The following is a 14,444-nucleotide window of genomic DNA, read 5'->3' on the forward strand; positions in this document are numbered from 1 at the left end:
ATTTCTATCAAAACTAATAATGACCCAACAACAGATAAGAGTCCCAAGGCTCACCGATGAAGGGAAGACTTGCCCGGTCTTGACCGGTCCCAGACTATGCCCAAGCTACAGCCTGAAAATACCATCTACCTCAGTGTCCTCTTACAGCAGGAGAAGTACAAAAATAATTTAGGAATTTTTTGAGGAACATGACAAAGTGACCAAGGTGTTGACTTCAGTCTTGCAGACCTTAATCTGATCAAGCATCTGTTCAGACAAGTCCTATCCACAAAGACGCCACCTCTCAACTTACAGGACTTAAAGGATGCACTGCTAACATCTTGGTGCCAGATTCACAGCTCACCTTCAGAGATCTTGTGGAGTCCACGCCTCAACTTATCAGAGCTGTTTTGGTGGCACAACAGGGACCAACACAATATTAGGCAGGTGTTTTTTTATGTTATGGCTGATTGTTGTATGTTGAAATATTAAGTCCCTAACCAATGAATACTGGCAGCCGCTCCATACATTTTTATAGACATTCATGGACAGCATAGTATTGGCCCATCCACCATATGATATTCATTTTCACACACATTTTTCTCACATGTATCAATGACTAAATTCCTTCTGGAATGCAAACAACTAAGGTCTTTTGTCTATCTATCTTTTTATTTTCTCCATCAAAGTCATTCTGGGGAAATTAAGGATGAATGAATAAATTCACGATCATTACATCTGCAGCTGTATTTTACATTTACTTCTCGATCACTGATGTTTGCAACTTACGGATGTCTCAATAACATGGCCTGAAATATTTTAGACAAAATATAGATCGCATCTTGGGTGTGTTTAATGTATAATCACATCACAACTGCATGAATCTACAGTCTGGTTTAGAAATAAATCAGCCTCAGCTTCACTACTTTATGCTATTCTGGGGTTTTATTTTTGCTGTTGGTTGCCACATGGTACCTAAAAATCAGCAAATAATCTGCTGAGAATTCCAAAAATAAAGCCTTGTATTATTGTGTTTTTATGTTTAAATGACAGGGGAGGCATAGCACATTGAAAACAGCCCTGCTGTTTTAATGTGAAAATAATTATCCCAACACAGGAAATGCGCCAGCCTAATGGATTTATGAATTAATAAATGCAATCCAAACAGCAGCTCTTGGGATATTTGAAGTAGGTTCAAGTTAAATCTTCGAATCTCAGGCCAGCTAAATCAAGCTAAATGTTCAGTCTGGAGTCTATTTCAGCTTGCTTTGCTACAACAGAGTTACACTTAGATAAAGAGGCACTCCAGCTACTCGCTCTCAGAATGCTAGTAATGCTACTGTGCTACATCAAGTATATTCTCCAAAGTTTTCCCTCTTATATGGCCTGTTATGTATGCTAATACTTTCAAGTATTACTAATGGGAGACATTTATTCTAACACTTTCCTATTTATTATTAATAATTTGTTTATTTAGTTAGTTAATTAGTTTTATGTGAAACAGCCTTCGCAGAGGTTGGGCTTCTTTCGGCATGGTGTGAAACATACAGGACACTGTTTTGACTTTCTCAAAGTGTGACTTATTAGAGAGTCTGTACGGTCTGAAAGATAAAAGATTTAAGCCCACAATATTCTGCACCTGGCTGATGGACAGTAAAATGTTTTCTCATATCCTCAAAACATGTTTTGCTCCTGTGGCTTACTCTTTTGTGTTTCACTGTGTTGTGAATCAGCTACCAGGGAGGTACATTAGCTTCACAAAATTATACAGTAGCTACAAGGTTACAATGTCGAGTTAAAGGCTTGAACTTAACTTATTAGCAATTAATAAAATGATGAGTAAGGCAGGTCATTACGGAGCACAGCTAAAATTTAATTTAAGCAAAACTGAACTGAAGTTCATTCCAGCAGATGTTTCCCCATGTCAGGATCTCATGAGCTCCCTGGACAACTCTCAGTTCCTCATCATCAAGTATCCTTCTCCTCTCACTTTACTAAACTTGCAGGCTCATGTTTGATTTTAATCCTTTAAATCAGTAATTGTGTGCACATCCCACCTTCCGGCAGGTGCAGGACAAAAGAAACTGTTAAAGTAAAAAATTTGTAATGTCCGCAACACTTTTTAAACTCCCATCTTTATTAATTAATTAAAAAAGCAACGTTTCGACCCTGTTGGGTCTTCTTCAGGCAAATGAAGCACATTTGTCAAAAAGGGGGGGATATATAGGCCTTGCAATCAACTGACCCACCCTGTGATATCAATTAACTTAATTGGGTCTAAACAAGCCTAATAACCCCACCCTTTACTCAATTAAAAGAACACGTTCATAGAAGAACAATACAATGAAAAACCACTGCAATGGAAGAAGCAGCTCCACACCAGCATACATGCTCAAAAACAACATGAAAACCACCCCACATTTACACAAAAGACCACAGAAAAATAGTCAATAAAGAAATAGACAATTTTTCACAAAAAATGTATACACATACATATACATGTGTACAATAGTATGCACATACACCCACCTACACATCTATGCATACATACATACATACACACACATACACACACACACACACACATATATATATATATATATATATATATATATATATATATATATATATATATATATACACACACACACACATACACATACATACATATATACATATACATACATACACACATACATACATATATACACAAACATATACATATATACACACACATACATACATACATACACACATATACATACACCAATACATACACATATACATACAAATACAGTATATTCATCCATATCCCCACTCCTTATAAGAATGGCTTTATATCAAACTCTTCATTAAGACCATGGGGAGACATTGTATTTAAATAGTAAATCCATAATGTTTCACGTTGGAAAGCCCCAATATATCTAAGGGCGCTGACATTATGCCCTGCTCGTTTAAAATGAGCGGCAGGACTACGTTCATCTCCTGTCCTAATAGTACTTCTGTGCTCACTAATTCTAGTCCAAAGCGCTCTCGTTGTTTTGCTTTGATATTAATCCTTCACAACAGTAAAAAGGATTCATCAAATTCTATCCACACAGCCACTCAGGTGCTTGTTCAGTCTGTTGTCATTTAAAGACTGGACCACTGCAACTCGTTCTTGACAGGTCTGCCTCTGAGCACCATTCGACCTTTGCAACAGTTCCAAAATGTCTTCCCAGGTACTCTCACACCACCCAATTGCTATATTCTCTGCATTGGCATCCTGTCTAATATTATTATTTTCTGTAATCATCTGGGGACCGGCACTGGAGCTGGTGATGCAAATCTAGCTTTGATCTAGGCTTGAAACTGGACATTCTGGAGGTGATGGTTTAAATGGTGGACAAACACCATATAAGTGTAAGGTTAGGGAAGAGGCGGTGTTTCCATTTATTTCTGATGTTAATATCAGAAAGAGGATCAAGTAAAATCTGAAAGATTATGCCAAGTTTTCAGAATTGCTTAGAAAATCGTCCAGACATTTCTTCATAAAACTGCACTTCAGTGAACATAAGAGACTTCCTGTCTATAATAGGTATTAAATATATGGGTAAAAGAAAAAAAAAAGGCATCATTTTATAAAAAGTCAATGATTTTGATGATTATTAATTTGATTTCAGGATGTGTCCATGTTTTTTTGAATAGTTATTTCATACTGAATGAAATATTGTCCTTTGCCTGATAGTGAAATATTCCAGATGCATTCAGTCATCTGTAAGCATCATATGGGCTTTTTTCTCAACTGGAGCAGAAAAAATTGTGTGTCATGCCACTTGATTAGACAGCAATGCTGGCCTTGTCCAGTCACTGAGCTGCAAATGTTCAGATAGATCTTTCTGGTTAAGGGTAAATGGAGTGTCCCCATGCACTTCAGAGTGACAGGAGTACAATCATACAGTAGCATCATCCTCCACCTCCCACGTCTCTGAAGGAACTGATTCAGTGCTGGCCTTGTTATCATTCCTGATCTAGACATGATTTATTAATCCTACATGGCCTCCTTCATCAGCTCCTTTAATCCAGAAAGCACGAGCACACACGAGCACATTCTTCATTTATAATTGATCCCTTCCTGCATGAGACAGCGTTCTTGCTAGGAGCTGGCTGAAGATGTTCAGTTTAACACATGGGGCATGGCAAGGCTCCAGGTGCAGAGTCACTACGGAAATGAGATTGTATAAGCACTTGGACTCGGGTAAATTCTGTCTCCTTTTTTTTTTTAGGCTACAGTAGAAATAACCACACAGACCGGCAATGATTAATCCCACTTCTGTTTGAACAGAGATGTGCAATTAATTTTCAAGTTAAAGATGAGAAATTGAGAAAAATAAATTCAAAGAAAAAAATAAATAAAAACGTATAATTGGATTTTCTCCATTCGGCTGTGTAAAGAAAAACGTACTGTATGTAGAGAAACACTTCAGGGGATAATACGTCTATGAATCTAACAAACGGAATATACATATACCAGGAAGCATCATCTTTACTCTGGCTTTTATTCTGTTTCTATATTTCTATAAAGCTGCTTAGAGACAATATCAGTTGTTAAACGCGTTATACGAATAAATTAAATAGAAAAATTGAATTTACATGGGCTGCTCTCAGTTGTAGGACATTTCCATGGATACCCAGGGTGCAGCACTTCATCACTATATATCTCTGGGGAGAGGAATGGGTCCTGGCCTCTCTTGACAGGTTCTAATTGGATAGTCTCTGGCCTCAGAAAGGATGACTCAACTGTGTGAGGAGGGGTGTCTTCAAAATTTGTCTTCTAACAAACGACCAAATGTAAACTATTCTAGACATTTCAGGAGAAGCATGTCATTTTAGATCACGGTGCTCTTAAATTCTTGCATCTGATTTATCAGAAGGTGTTGATTCATTTTCTATATTAGAAATTGGCTTTATAATAGATTGGCTTTTATTAACTTGCTCATTCTTACTCACTTATTAGCGTTTCTATAATACAGTTCATTTAGAGGGATTTGTATGGCAGACACTCTACATTCTACTTTGCTGGTGCTAATAATATTGGGGTAGCTCAGTGTTTAAGGTGTTGGACTACCATTTGGAAGGTTGTGAGTTCAAATCCCTGGACCATTAAGCTACCCCTGCTGGGTGCATGAGCAAGGCCCTTAGTCCTCAATTTCTCAGTTGTATAAAAAAAAAATATATAATGTAAGTTGCTCTGGATAAGGGCGTATGGATTGTTTATGATGTTGTTTTTTTAATGGACACATGAATAATTATTGATATTTTGACATTTTCTGTAAAGATATGTATCTGTATTTGCCATTTATGGAAAGAGCCTCAGGTATCAATGCTTTGTAGCAGTCTGTACTTTTTCCACCTTGGGTTCCGGGTTTTCAGCTGCAGTTGTTCTTGTCAAGATTGTGTAAAAAAAAACAGATGTTATACAGATAAGAGGCCCTAACTTGTTTCACAGACATTATCTGTGTTTTGTAAATTTACACATAAGAATACTCTCTCTATATATATATATATATAAATATATATATATATATATAAAAATTTTCTGCTTCTATGCTTCTGTAAAGCTGCTTTGAGACAATGTGATTTGTTAAAAGCGCTATACAAAAAATGCAATTGAAAAATTGAATTGAATAATAATAATAAACTTTAACATGACTGAAATCAGATTATACAATTTTCATGCATTATCGAACTTTTATATTTATAAATTCTTTATTTTTAATCATTTATGGACTCAGTGTATTTGTTTATATTTTTACAATTTATTTACTATATTTATTTTTATTTATGCCAGTTAGAGGTTATTTCTTATTTGAAGTCATCCTAGAAACAAGTTTATAAACTTGAAAATATGACATTTAGTTTTACTGTTAAAAATATTACAAATTTATTATTAGTGTGTATAATTACCATAATTGAACAGAAAAGAAATGTTGGCATATAAAGAGAGAGCGGACTGGTCTGTCTGAGCATAGCAGTAAGCTGTAAGCTAATGCCTTAGCTGACAAAAGATTAAGGTCATGCTTATCAGGGTAAGGATGTTTTAAAACCTTTATGATTTATGAGGATTAAAAACCAGATTATAAATTTGTTCCGTCAGCCACAGCACCTTCTTTTAATACTGTGTGTAAACTTCCAGATGTCAGCCGTGACACTTGAAACAGTTTAGCGGTTTCCCTGTGTGGCCGGATCAGTGTGCACGATCACTTGTGTACGGTTTAGAACCTTTTCTCCTTCATGTTCATGTTCACCATGTCCTTGTCACTTCACTTAATTCACACCATTTCTGTAATTTGTCTAGATTTTGACCTTTTCATGCACTGTTTCAGTGTTAAATATGTTACTGCCATAGAACGGAAACAAAATATTTTTCGCTTCTGACCTATGGTGTGTTGCCAGCTCGTTCCGTTGAACTTTTCCACTTGAACTTTATTGAGTTTCGCACTTGAGATTTGTAGAGGTCACTAAATGCAAAGGAACTCTGTATTTTAGCGGATGATCGTGAGATTAAAAAGTTAATTGAATTGACTTCATTCAAATGCTTACATAGGTTTCATGTGTCTGAACAGAATAGCACTGAAACTATGCGTTGACTTAAATCCAACATAATGTGTGTGTGTTTTTAAACCCCTGTATAAAATCAAACACCAAACTCTCACCTGGTCTAAGAATCAAACCCAAACTGGAGTTTTACAACAGCCACATAACCACAAATTTCTAAATTAAATACCAGTTATACAGTTATATTATATATTTCAATTATACAGTAATGCCACATATTCTGTTTTTAGTGTTTTTATAACTTTTTTCATATCAGCAGAAAATATTTGCTGTGTTTGGCTTATATGAACATTTACACACAATCAAACGTCTTTAGTCAGACTGTTTTATAACCATCATTTGCAGGAAAATATTCTGAAAGATAAAAAGGCAACATTTTGACATTGTGTTAATGAAATATTTTTATGGTGTCTTACAGTTAAAGTATACTTACAGTAAAATCCAAATCCTGAATCTGTTTGCCGCACAACATCCGATGGGTTCTACAAGACCACCTGATAAATCATAATGTGATTTGTGACCTTAAATAAAGTATAATAGCTGCCTTTTGCATATGTTTGGCTATTGATGCCACTACTGTAGCTCTCTCTCTTGTGTGGACAGATGCCGCTCGTACGAGGACTGTTGTGGGACTCGCTGCTGTGTCCGCGCTCTCTCCATCCAGAGGCTCTGGTACTTCTGGTAAGTTGGATTATTTTTACATGTCATTCCAATACTAAACCTGTTACACAAGTATATCAGGCACCTGGTAAGTAGTTTGCTACACTGTAATGTGTTAAATTATATACAGCACCCGTAGGACCATGGTGCAGTAAACATCTTTGCTTCCTGCCTTCACAGATCAATACTCAGCCTTATAGGGCTGTATGTCACTTGCTGTGTGTGGACTGTATGATAGACCCAAAGCTATTAATCTCCTTTATCTCACACTTCCCCTGGATATATTTCAAATTGTACAGCACTGTTAAGTTTGTCTAGTTAGAGAAATGTTAAATACACACATCAATTTGGTTGATCATGTTACTGTTTCTTTTTGACTGCTTACATAGACTTTTATAAATAATAAAAAAAAAAGATTACTGACTTCTATGAAAAGTCACAATATTTTCTTATGGATTTGCTAATACACTGTAGATTGTTTTCTACAGATATCAAACCTACAGTAACCTTGGTTTATGTACTGTGGTACTATACACTAACCCACAGTATTGCTATAGTTTAATCTTAATGGTTTAGGGCAAGTAATTCATTCATTCATTCATTCATTTTCTACCACTTATCCGAACTTCTCGGTCACGGGGAGCCTGTGCCTATCTCAGGCGTCATTGGGCATCAAGGCAGGATACACCCTGGACGGAGTGCCAACCCATCGCAGGGCACACACACACTCTCATTCACTCACGCACTCACAGACTACGGACAATTTTCCATAGATGCCAATCAACCTACCATGCATGTCTTTGGACCGGGGAGAACATGCAAACTCCACACACACAAGGCGGAGGCGGGAATCGAACCCCCATCCCTGGAGGTGTGAGGCAAACGTGCTAAACACTAAGCCACCGTGCCCCCCGCAAGTAATTCAATTGAATTCAATTTAGATTTATTGTATTTTCACAAAGCAGCTTTACAGAAATACATACCTTTAGGCAGGTCTTAGGCAGCATAAGGGATCAAGATCACTGCTACCACAGAAAAATTCATTTCTAACATTTTCAACATCCACTAACAGACACACTCTATTTCAGAGTATTCAATGTCCTTGAACAAAGTCAGGATCTCTAAAAATTACTGAACTCTGACAGAGAATAAACTTTAAATGTACGGGAGCGATGTTTCTCGGATGTTGTAAAAGCTGCGGATTTAATAATGTACCCAGTAAATGGAAGTGTCAATGAAGTTAGGATAATGCACAGAGATGAATGTAATAGAACATAGTCACGATGGTGTTCCTCTCATTTCCGTTGGCTGTCTGTACATTAGGCTGCTGCTGATGATGGGAGTGCTTTTCTGCTGCGGAGCTGGCTTTTTCATTCGCCGACGTATGTATCCATCTCCTCTGAGCGAAGAGCCCTCCTTTAACGTGTCATTCACCAGACACCCTGTGAGCACACCAGGTAAGGACACCTACTTGCTGTCTATAGTGCTATAAACAGTTCATGATTATTTTCTGCTGTGTTCATAAACGATGGGATGCTCAATCACGCAATGTCATTGCAGGACATTCCTTATTATCCACACGCAACCTCTCACAAATGTTGTGTTTTACCTAAGCTCTTAATGATCGTCCTACCTCGACACAAGCTTGGAGTACAGTGGGGAGCCATAGCTCAGACAGTGAGGCAGACATTTATTATCAGTCTTATACTCTGAGGTCCAGAGAGCCACAGGCAAGTTACAGGCGTGAGATATTTTCTCATCAACTGCATCCTGCCCCTGCAGCTCTTCATCTCTTCTGGTTCTGACCTTCCCCGTATTTTTCCCTCTCTGCATGCAGGATAAGCAGGAACACTCAGATAAAGCTTGTGTTATTGTAAACAAATATGGCACCAGCATATGGTCACCACCAACTTCCTGCTGTTCAGAATAGATGAGGCGAACAATATTTCTGAGCAACAGACTTCTATAACTGCATGCGTACACAATTCTGCACTCAGCAAGCAGTACTTAGAATAGTGAAATAGTGAAATTATAGTATTGCTGTATGCTTACATGTATCAAAATATCCAAAAGTATAGGTTTTCAGTTTTTTCAGGTTTTCTCACTCACTCACACACACACACACACACACACACACACACACACACACACACACACACACACACACACACACACACACACACACACACACACACACAGAGAGAGAGAGAGAGAGAGAGAGAGAGAGAGAGAGAGAGAGAGAGAGTGAGTTTCGAGTTCAGTGTGTTAAGAGTTTAGTGTGTTAAGACATTCCCAGACTGGTAAAAGTTATATCAATTTTTTCACTAAAAAGTAGTAGTATATTTCATATTTAAACTGATATGTTAGTAAAGTTCTGTTATACTAAAAGGTATATACTGTTATACTAAAGGTTATACTATATGTTTTTTATACCATTGTTACACATGCTTTGTGTTGCATAGATGGTCGTTTTACAGCAGATATACAGTAGAGCGATATTTATAGGTGTGTTTAACACACACACACACACGCATATATATACAGTATATATACGTATATATATATATATATATATATATATATATATATATATATATATATATATATATATATATATATACACACACGTGTGTGTGTGTGTGCGCGCATGTGTGTGTGTTAAACACACCTTTAAATATAGCTCTACTGTATATCTGTACATCTATGCAACGCAAAGCATGTGCATGTATATATATACTGGAGAGGGAGAGAGAGAGAGAGAGAGAGAGAGAGAGAGAGAGAGAGAGAGAGAGAGGGAGAGAAAGAGAGAGGCTGGTAAAGGTTATATAATTTTTTCAATAAAAAGTAGTTGTATATTTAATAATTAAACTGATATGTTAGTAAAGTTCTGTTATACTAAAGGTACAGAGGGTTTATGATTTGTCTTCAGAATACAGACACTTCAGGAAGCCTATCTATCGTCTCCCACCAAATGCTATATGTCAGAGAAATTATGGTTCTGGGGCTTTATTAAGTAAGTTATTGAGTTTCTAGCACAGGTATAGTATAGCTAACATACATGCTATAGTTATGTGATTTACTAATGATCACACATACCCACAAGTCCTTCTAATAAAGATCAAAACAATCTGTTTGTATTAATATCAGGCTTACTAAGTATATATGGAATTTTCCCGTCATGAAGACACTCACATCTCAGTGATTTACATCCATACAGAGATCATTTATCCTGCTTGAATTTATCATCATTACAATGCACAACGTTAATTAACACATCTGCTCAGAATCCATATCCCAGCACAATAGTAGTATTATATAGTTTTTATAATTAAATTTCAATCATTATAAAATTTTAGTGCTGGGAAGAAGACAAAGAAAGTGAGAGCCACATGAATACTGTACACACTGCAGATTGAGAAACATCACTGTGTGTCACAGTCTATTGCAATGAAAATTACTCTATGGTAAAAGAAGGATTTCTAGCTCTCTTTTAATTGTAATTTGGATTATATTTAGTTATATATATTTTTTTCACTAACTCATTTTCTAACGCTTATCCGATCATTCATTCCTTTTCTGTAAATTTTGTGTTTATTCACTAGAATAGATTTGAATGTTTACTACTAGAGTAAACAGGTATATTGCTGATGTTATTTTGCGAGTATTATTCATAACAATAATATAATAAAATATCACATGACAATTACATTCATCTATTAAGCAAAACATCTAAGAATGTCATCTTAGATCTTTTTTTTAACCTTTCTTTCGTGAGACAAAAGTAGGTCACTGGCTTTCCTTGGCTTTTGAAACATCACTATACAGTAGGAACAGAAGGGAATTAATTGGGCTCTAGCGTTATCGCACTCGCTCATGCGGAAAACTGCATTGAGTTTAAATAACGAAGGGCGGTGCCTAATTCTGTTCCTAAGTCTAAACTGTTCATGCTGGTGAAACATTATTTTTAGGTATTAGAACAAGTGCATTTATTTAATACATTTTGCATTTTGTGTGTTCAGTGTGTTCTAATTAAACAGTCTGGGTTTTAGCTGATTAACTGCCTGTGCAGCACTGATTTGTGCTTAGTGACACCCTGTGGTTGTTCAGCACTACCCTTCCCTCTGTAGCACTTACAACCCCTGTTAGGCCAGCCTGGCCTTGTATACTATATAATACACACAGAAAAGCTAGAGCTTGTATATTATATGCATTCATTACACACAGACTGATATATTTAAACTGATTTATATGTATATCAGTCTGTGTGTAATGAATGCATATAATATACAAGTTTCACTTTTTGAATGGAATTAGTGAAATAAATTTTTATTTACAATCTTTTTGAGGATATTCTAATTATATGACACCTGTATAGCAAATAAATACTCCAGGAACTAATCTTTTCACTAAAACATAAGAGTAGTGGTATATAAATCATACTAACCCATTCATTATTTATGAAGACTAATTTCTGAAATGTACCAAATTTATGGAAAAGCAGATTTATTTTTATTTCTGTAACATTTTTAAATTATGTATTATATTCATTCCTTTGTGTAATTTATCCTTGATTTGGTAGCTACTTGTAATCAAGCAAAATCAACATCAGCACAAAGTCTGACATGTCTTACACAGTGTTATTGATTTCTGATTAGTATTAATGTTAATTAATTAGTGGTGGTTCAAGTGGGTAAGACTCAGAGGAGCGAGGTTCAAGGCCCAGTCGCTGCCAAGCTACCACCGTTGGGTCTTTAACCCTCTCTCCTCCATTTTTGCTGTATCATATCTGACCCTGTTCTCTGAGATAAATGAAAAAAGAGTTTCACTGTGCTGTAATGTTTACATGGCTATAATAAAGGCTTCTATGCACCAATTTTATTTAATTCATATAAGAGTAGGTTTTCTTTTCTTTTCATTTAATTGTTCTTAATTGCACACATATCTGTTGGACCCTATTAGACAGTCCTGTATAATAATGCACAGCATATTTACAACCTGCTTCTCTTCTAGCAGCAGTAAACTCTCATAGCAATAACAATGATGTATCTAGATCCACACAGTTTGCTTGTCCATCTTTTTATCCAGCTAGCTTGCTCCCAGCACCATCAGTGCTTGCATCCAGACCCAGTATTGATCTCTGGACCCAACAAATATACACTTGTACCCCAAATATTCTTTAGTGAAAAAAAATATTGATGATGACGGACAAATTGATGATTGACTGATGACCAACAAAACTAACTTTATTCAATTTCAGGTCAATCCTTAAAGGTTCTTCATCATATAATCAGGAATTATTATATTTATTATATCATTATATACCAAGATTCATATCATACAGTGTGTAATCACCAGTATTCATCATCCATTTCTGTATTTTATACATAAGCAGTCATATTATAGTCATAGCAGCATATTCATATTCAGATAAGCCATTGTATATTATAGGTATAAATAGTGTATTTATATGCTGTATTTTTTTTTGTTGTTGTTTTAAGATATATTGCATTGTTACTGTTCTACTACTATTTAATTTTTATTTCAGTTGTCTGTATTGTTACAGTATAACACAGACAGTCTTAAAGTATTTCACTGCTACTTAAAGTTTGAATTTGAATACTTTAGAAGTGATGTACTCAACATACGGGTGAGGTGTGTGTAGTAAAAGTAAAAATAGAGTAAACGAGACTTTCTGGGGTCCTAAAGGGATCTGTGAGATGAACAGGTCCGTGGTGAGGAGTATGATGGCCTGAAGGAAGAAGCTTTGCCTGATGCTCACTTTTTTAAGCACCACATTATAGAAGCGATTGTCTTTAATTACTTTGAACATTCAGACATCTATCTAACCTACAGCATTTCACCCTTATACACTTAAATAGTACTTTTCCAGTTCAACATGGTTCAGTAACACACTGCAAAAAGCTTCTTTGTACATATTAGAGAGTTTTAGGTGGCCAGCTTCAGCTTTCCTTCTGCTGATCTTTATTGATGAACCGTGTAATGGTTCTGGTCACCAGGATTGTTGTATAGATATATGGGTGGAATTGGGGATGATGAGGTAGGTGGTTTGGTCTCATGAAGTTCACAATCAATCTTGCATTTGACAGCAGAATCATCCCCAGTGAGTATCAAGCCAAGAAGCTCCAAGTCAATCAGTCCACACACTGTGGTGTCATCTGCAAACTCTAGAAGTTTTACAGAGATCCTCCTTAAGAGAATGCAATCTGTAGATCTTTTGAGATAATGATACTGTTAAATACACTGGTGATAAACCTGAAACAGAATCCTCGCATACGTTTCCAGGCGGATGTAATAGTATCTTTCAGAAAGTGCAGACTGATTGTATTGTCCACAGACGTGTTGGTTTTACCAGCTGACTGCATGGTGTCCAAGATTGGATTTGTGATCCCTTGCTACAGAAGTAGCATTATTTGGGCATTGGGTATTACTCTTGGGCTTTCAATTCAATAACTCATTTTTGGTAACCAGTTTATCCTGGGAACAGCAGGTGCATGAGACAGGAAAACAACCTGGATGGGATACCAGGCCAGGAACTGTGCACAAATATTCACACCTAGAGGCAATTTAGTTCACCCAACAGAATGTGTTTTGAAGGTTGAAAGAAACTGAACATCTACACAGTGAGAACATGTACCCCACACAGACAGAAACTTAAACTAAGATGTGAAGCCAACATCGCCACTGATTTTCCACTAAACCGCAGAGGTTTTTTTTTTTTCTTTAATCAGAGTCAGTGAGTTGGATTCAGAAGCTCACTGGATTTCTATTTTTCATAAAGCCTCTTATTCATTAGTGTTGATGGATTGAACCTCGGATATGAGAGAGATAGCATCACACTTACATAGAAGCCTGGTACTGCTATGATGACATTAAGCTTAGCTCGACATCATGAAGCTGTGTTAATTGCATGCGTGGCAGAGCAAATTTTAATTAGATCTTTTAGTGTTTAAAGTACTGTATATGACCAGCTACAGTGGGAAACTAAAAGAACAAAAATGTTGGACTTCTGATCAGAAGGTCATGAGTTCAAATACCTGGGGTGCCAAGCTGCCACTGCTGGGCCTTCCCTTTTTTTATCCAAGCTTTGAACTAAGAGTGCCACTAAGAGTGCACTGGCTTGCACAACCAGTAGTAGGGTCTAATAAATGAAACCCAAGTCATGACTGTAACAGTACATTGATTTTCAG

General features: G+C 36.4%; 1 protein-coding gene across 1 annotated transcript in view; it reads left to right on the forward strand.

The window, feature by feature from the left end:
* The window catches only part of vopp1 (VOPP1 WW domain binding protein), a 45,259-nt gene that overhangs the window by 25,256 nt on the left and 5,559 nt on the right, over positions 1–14,444 (forward strand). Inside the window, exons 4-5 of the mRNA XM_047811739.1 lie at positions 7,180–7,257; positions 8,560–8,693. Of these exons, the coding sequence (XP_047667695.1) occupies positions 7,180–7,257; positions 8,560–8,693 (212 nt within the window). The remainder of the gene's footprint in view (positions 1–7,179; positions 7,258–8,559; positions 8,694–14,444) is intronic.

Source organism: Tachysurus fulvidraco, chromosome 3 (genome assembly GCF_022655615.1).
Source record: "Tachysurus fulvidraco isolate hzauxx_2018 chromosome 3, HZAU_PFXX_2.0, whole genome shotgun sequence".
Taxonomy (NCBI): domain Eukaryota; kingdom Metazoa; phylum Chordata; class Actinopteri; order Siluriformes; family Bagridae; genus Tachysurus; species Tachysurus fulvidraco.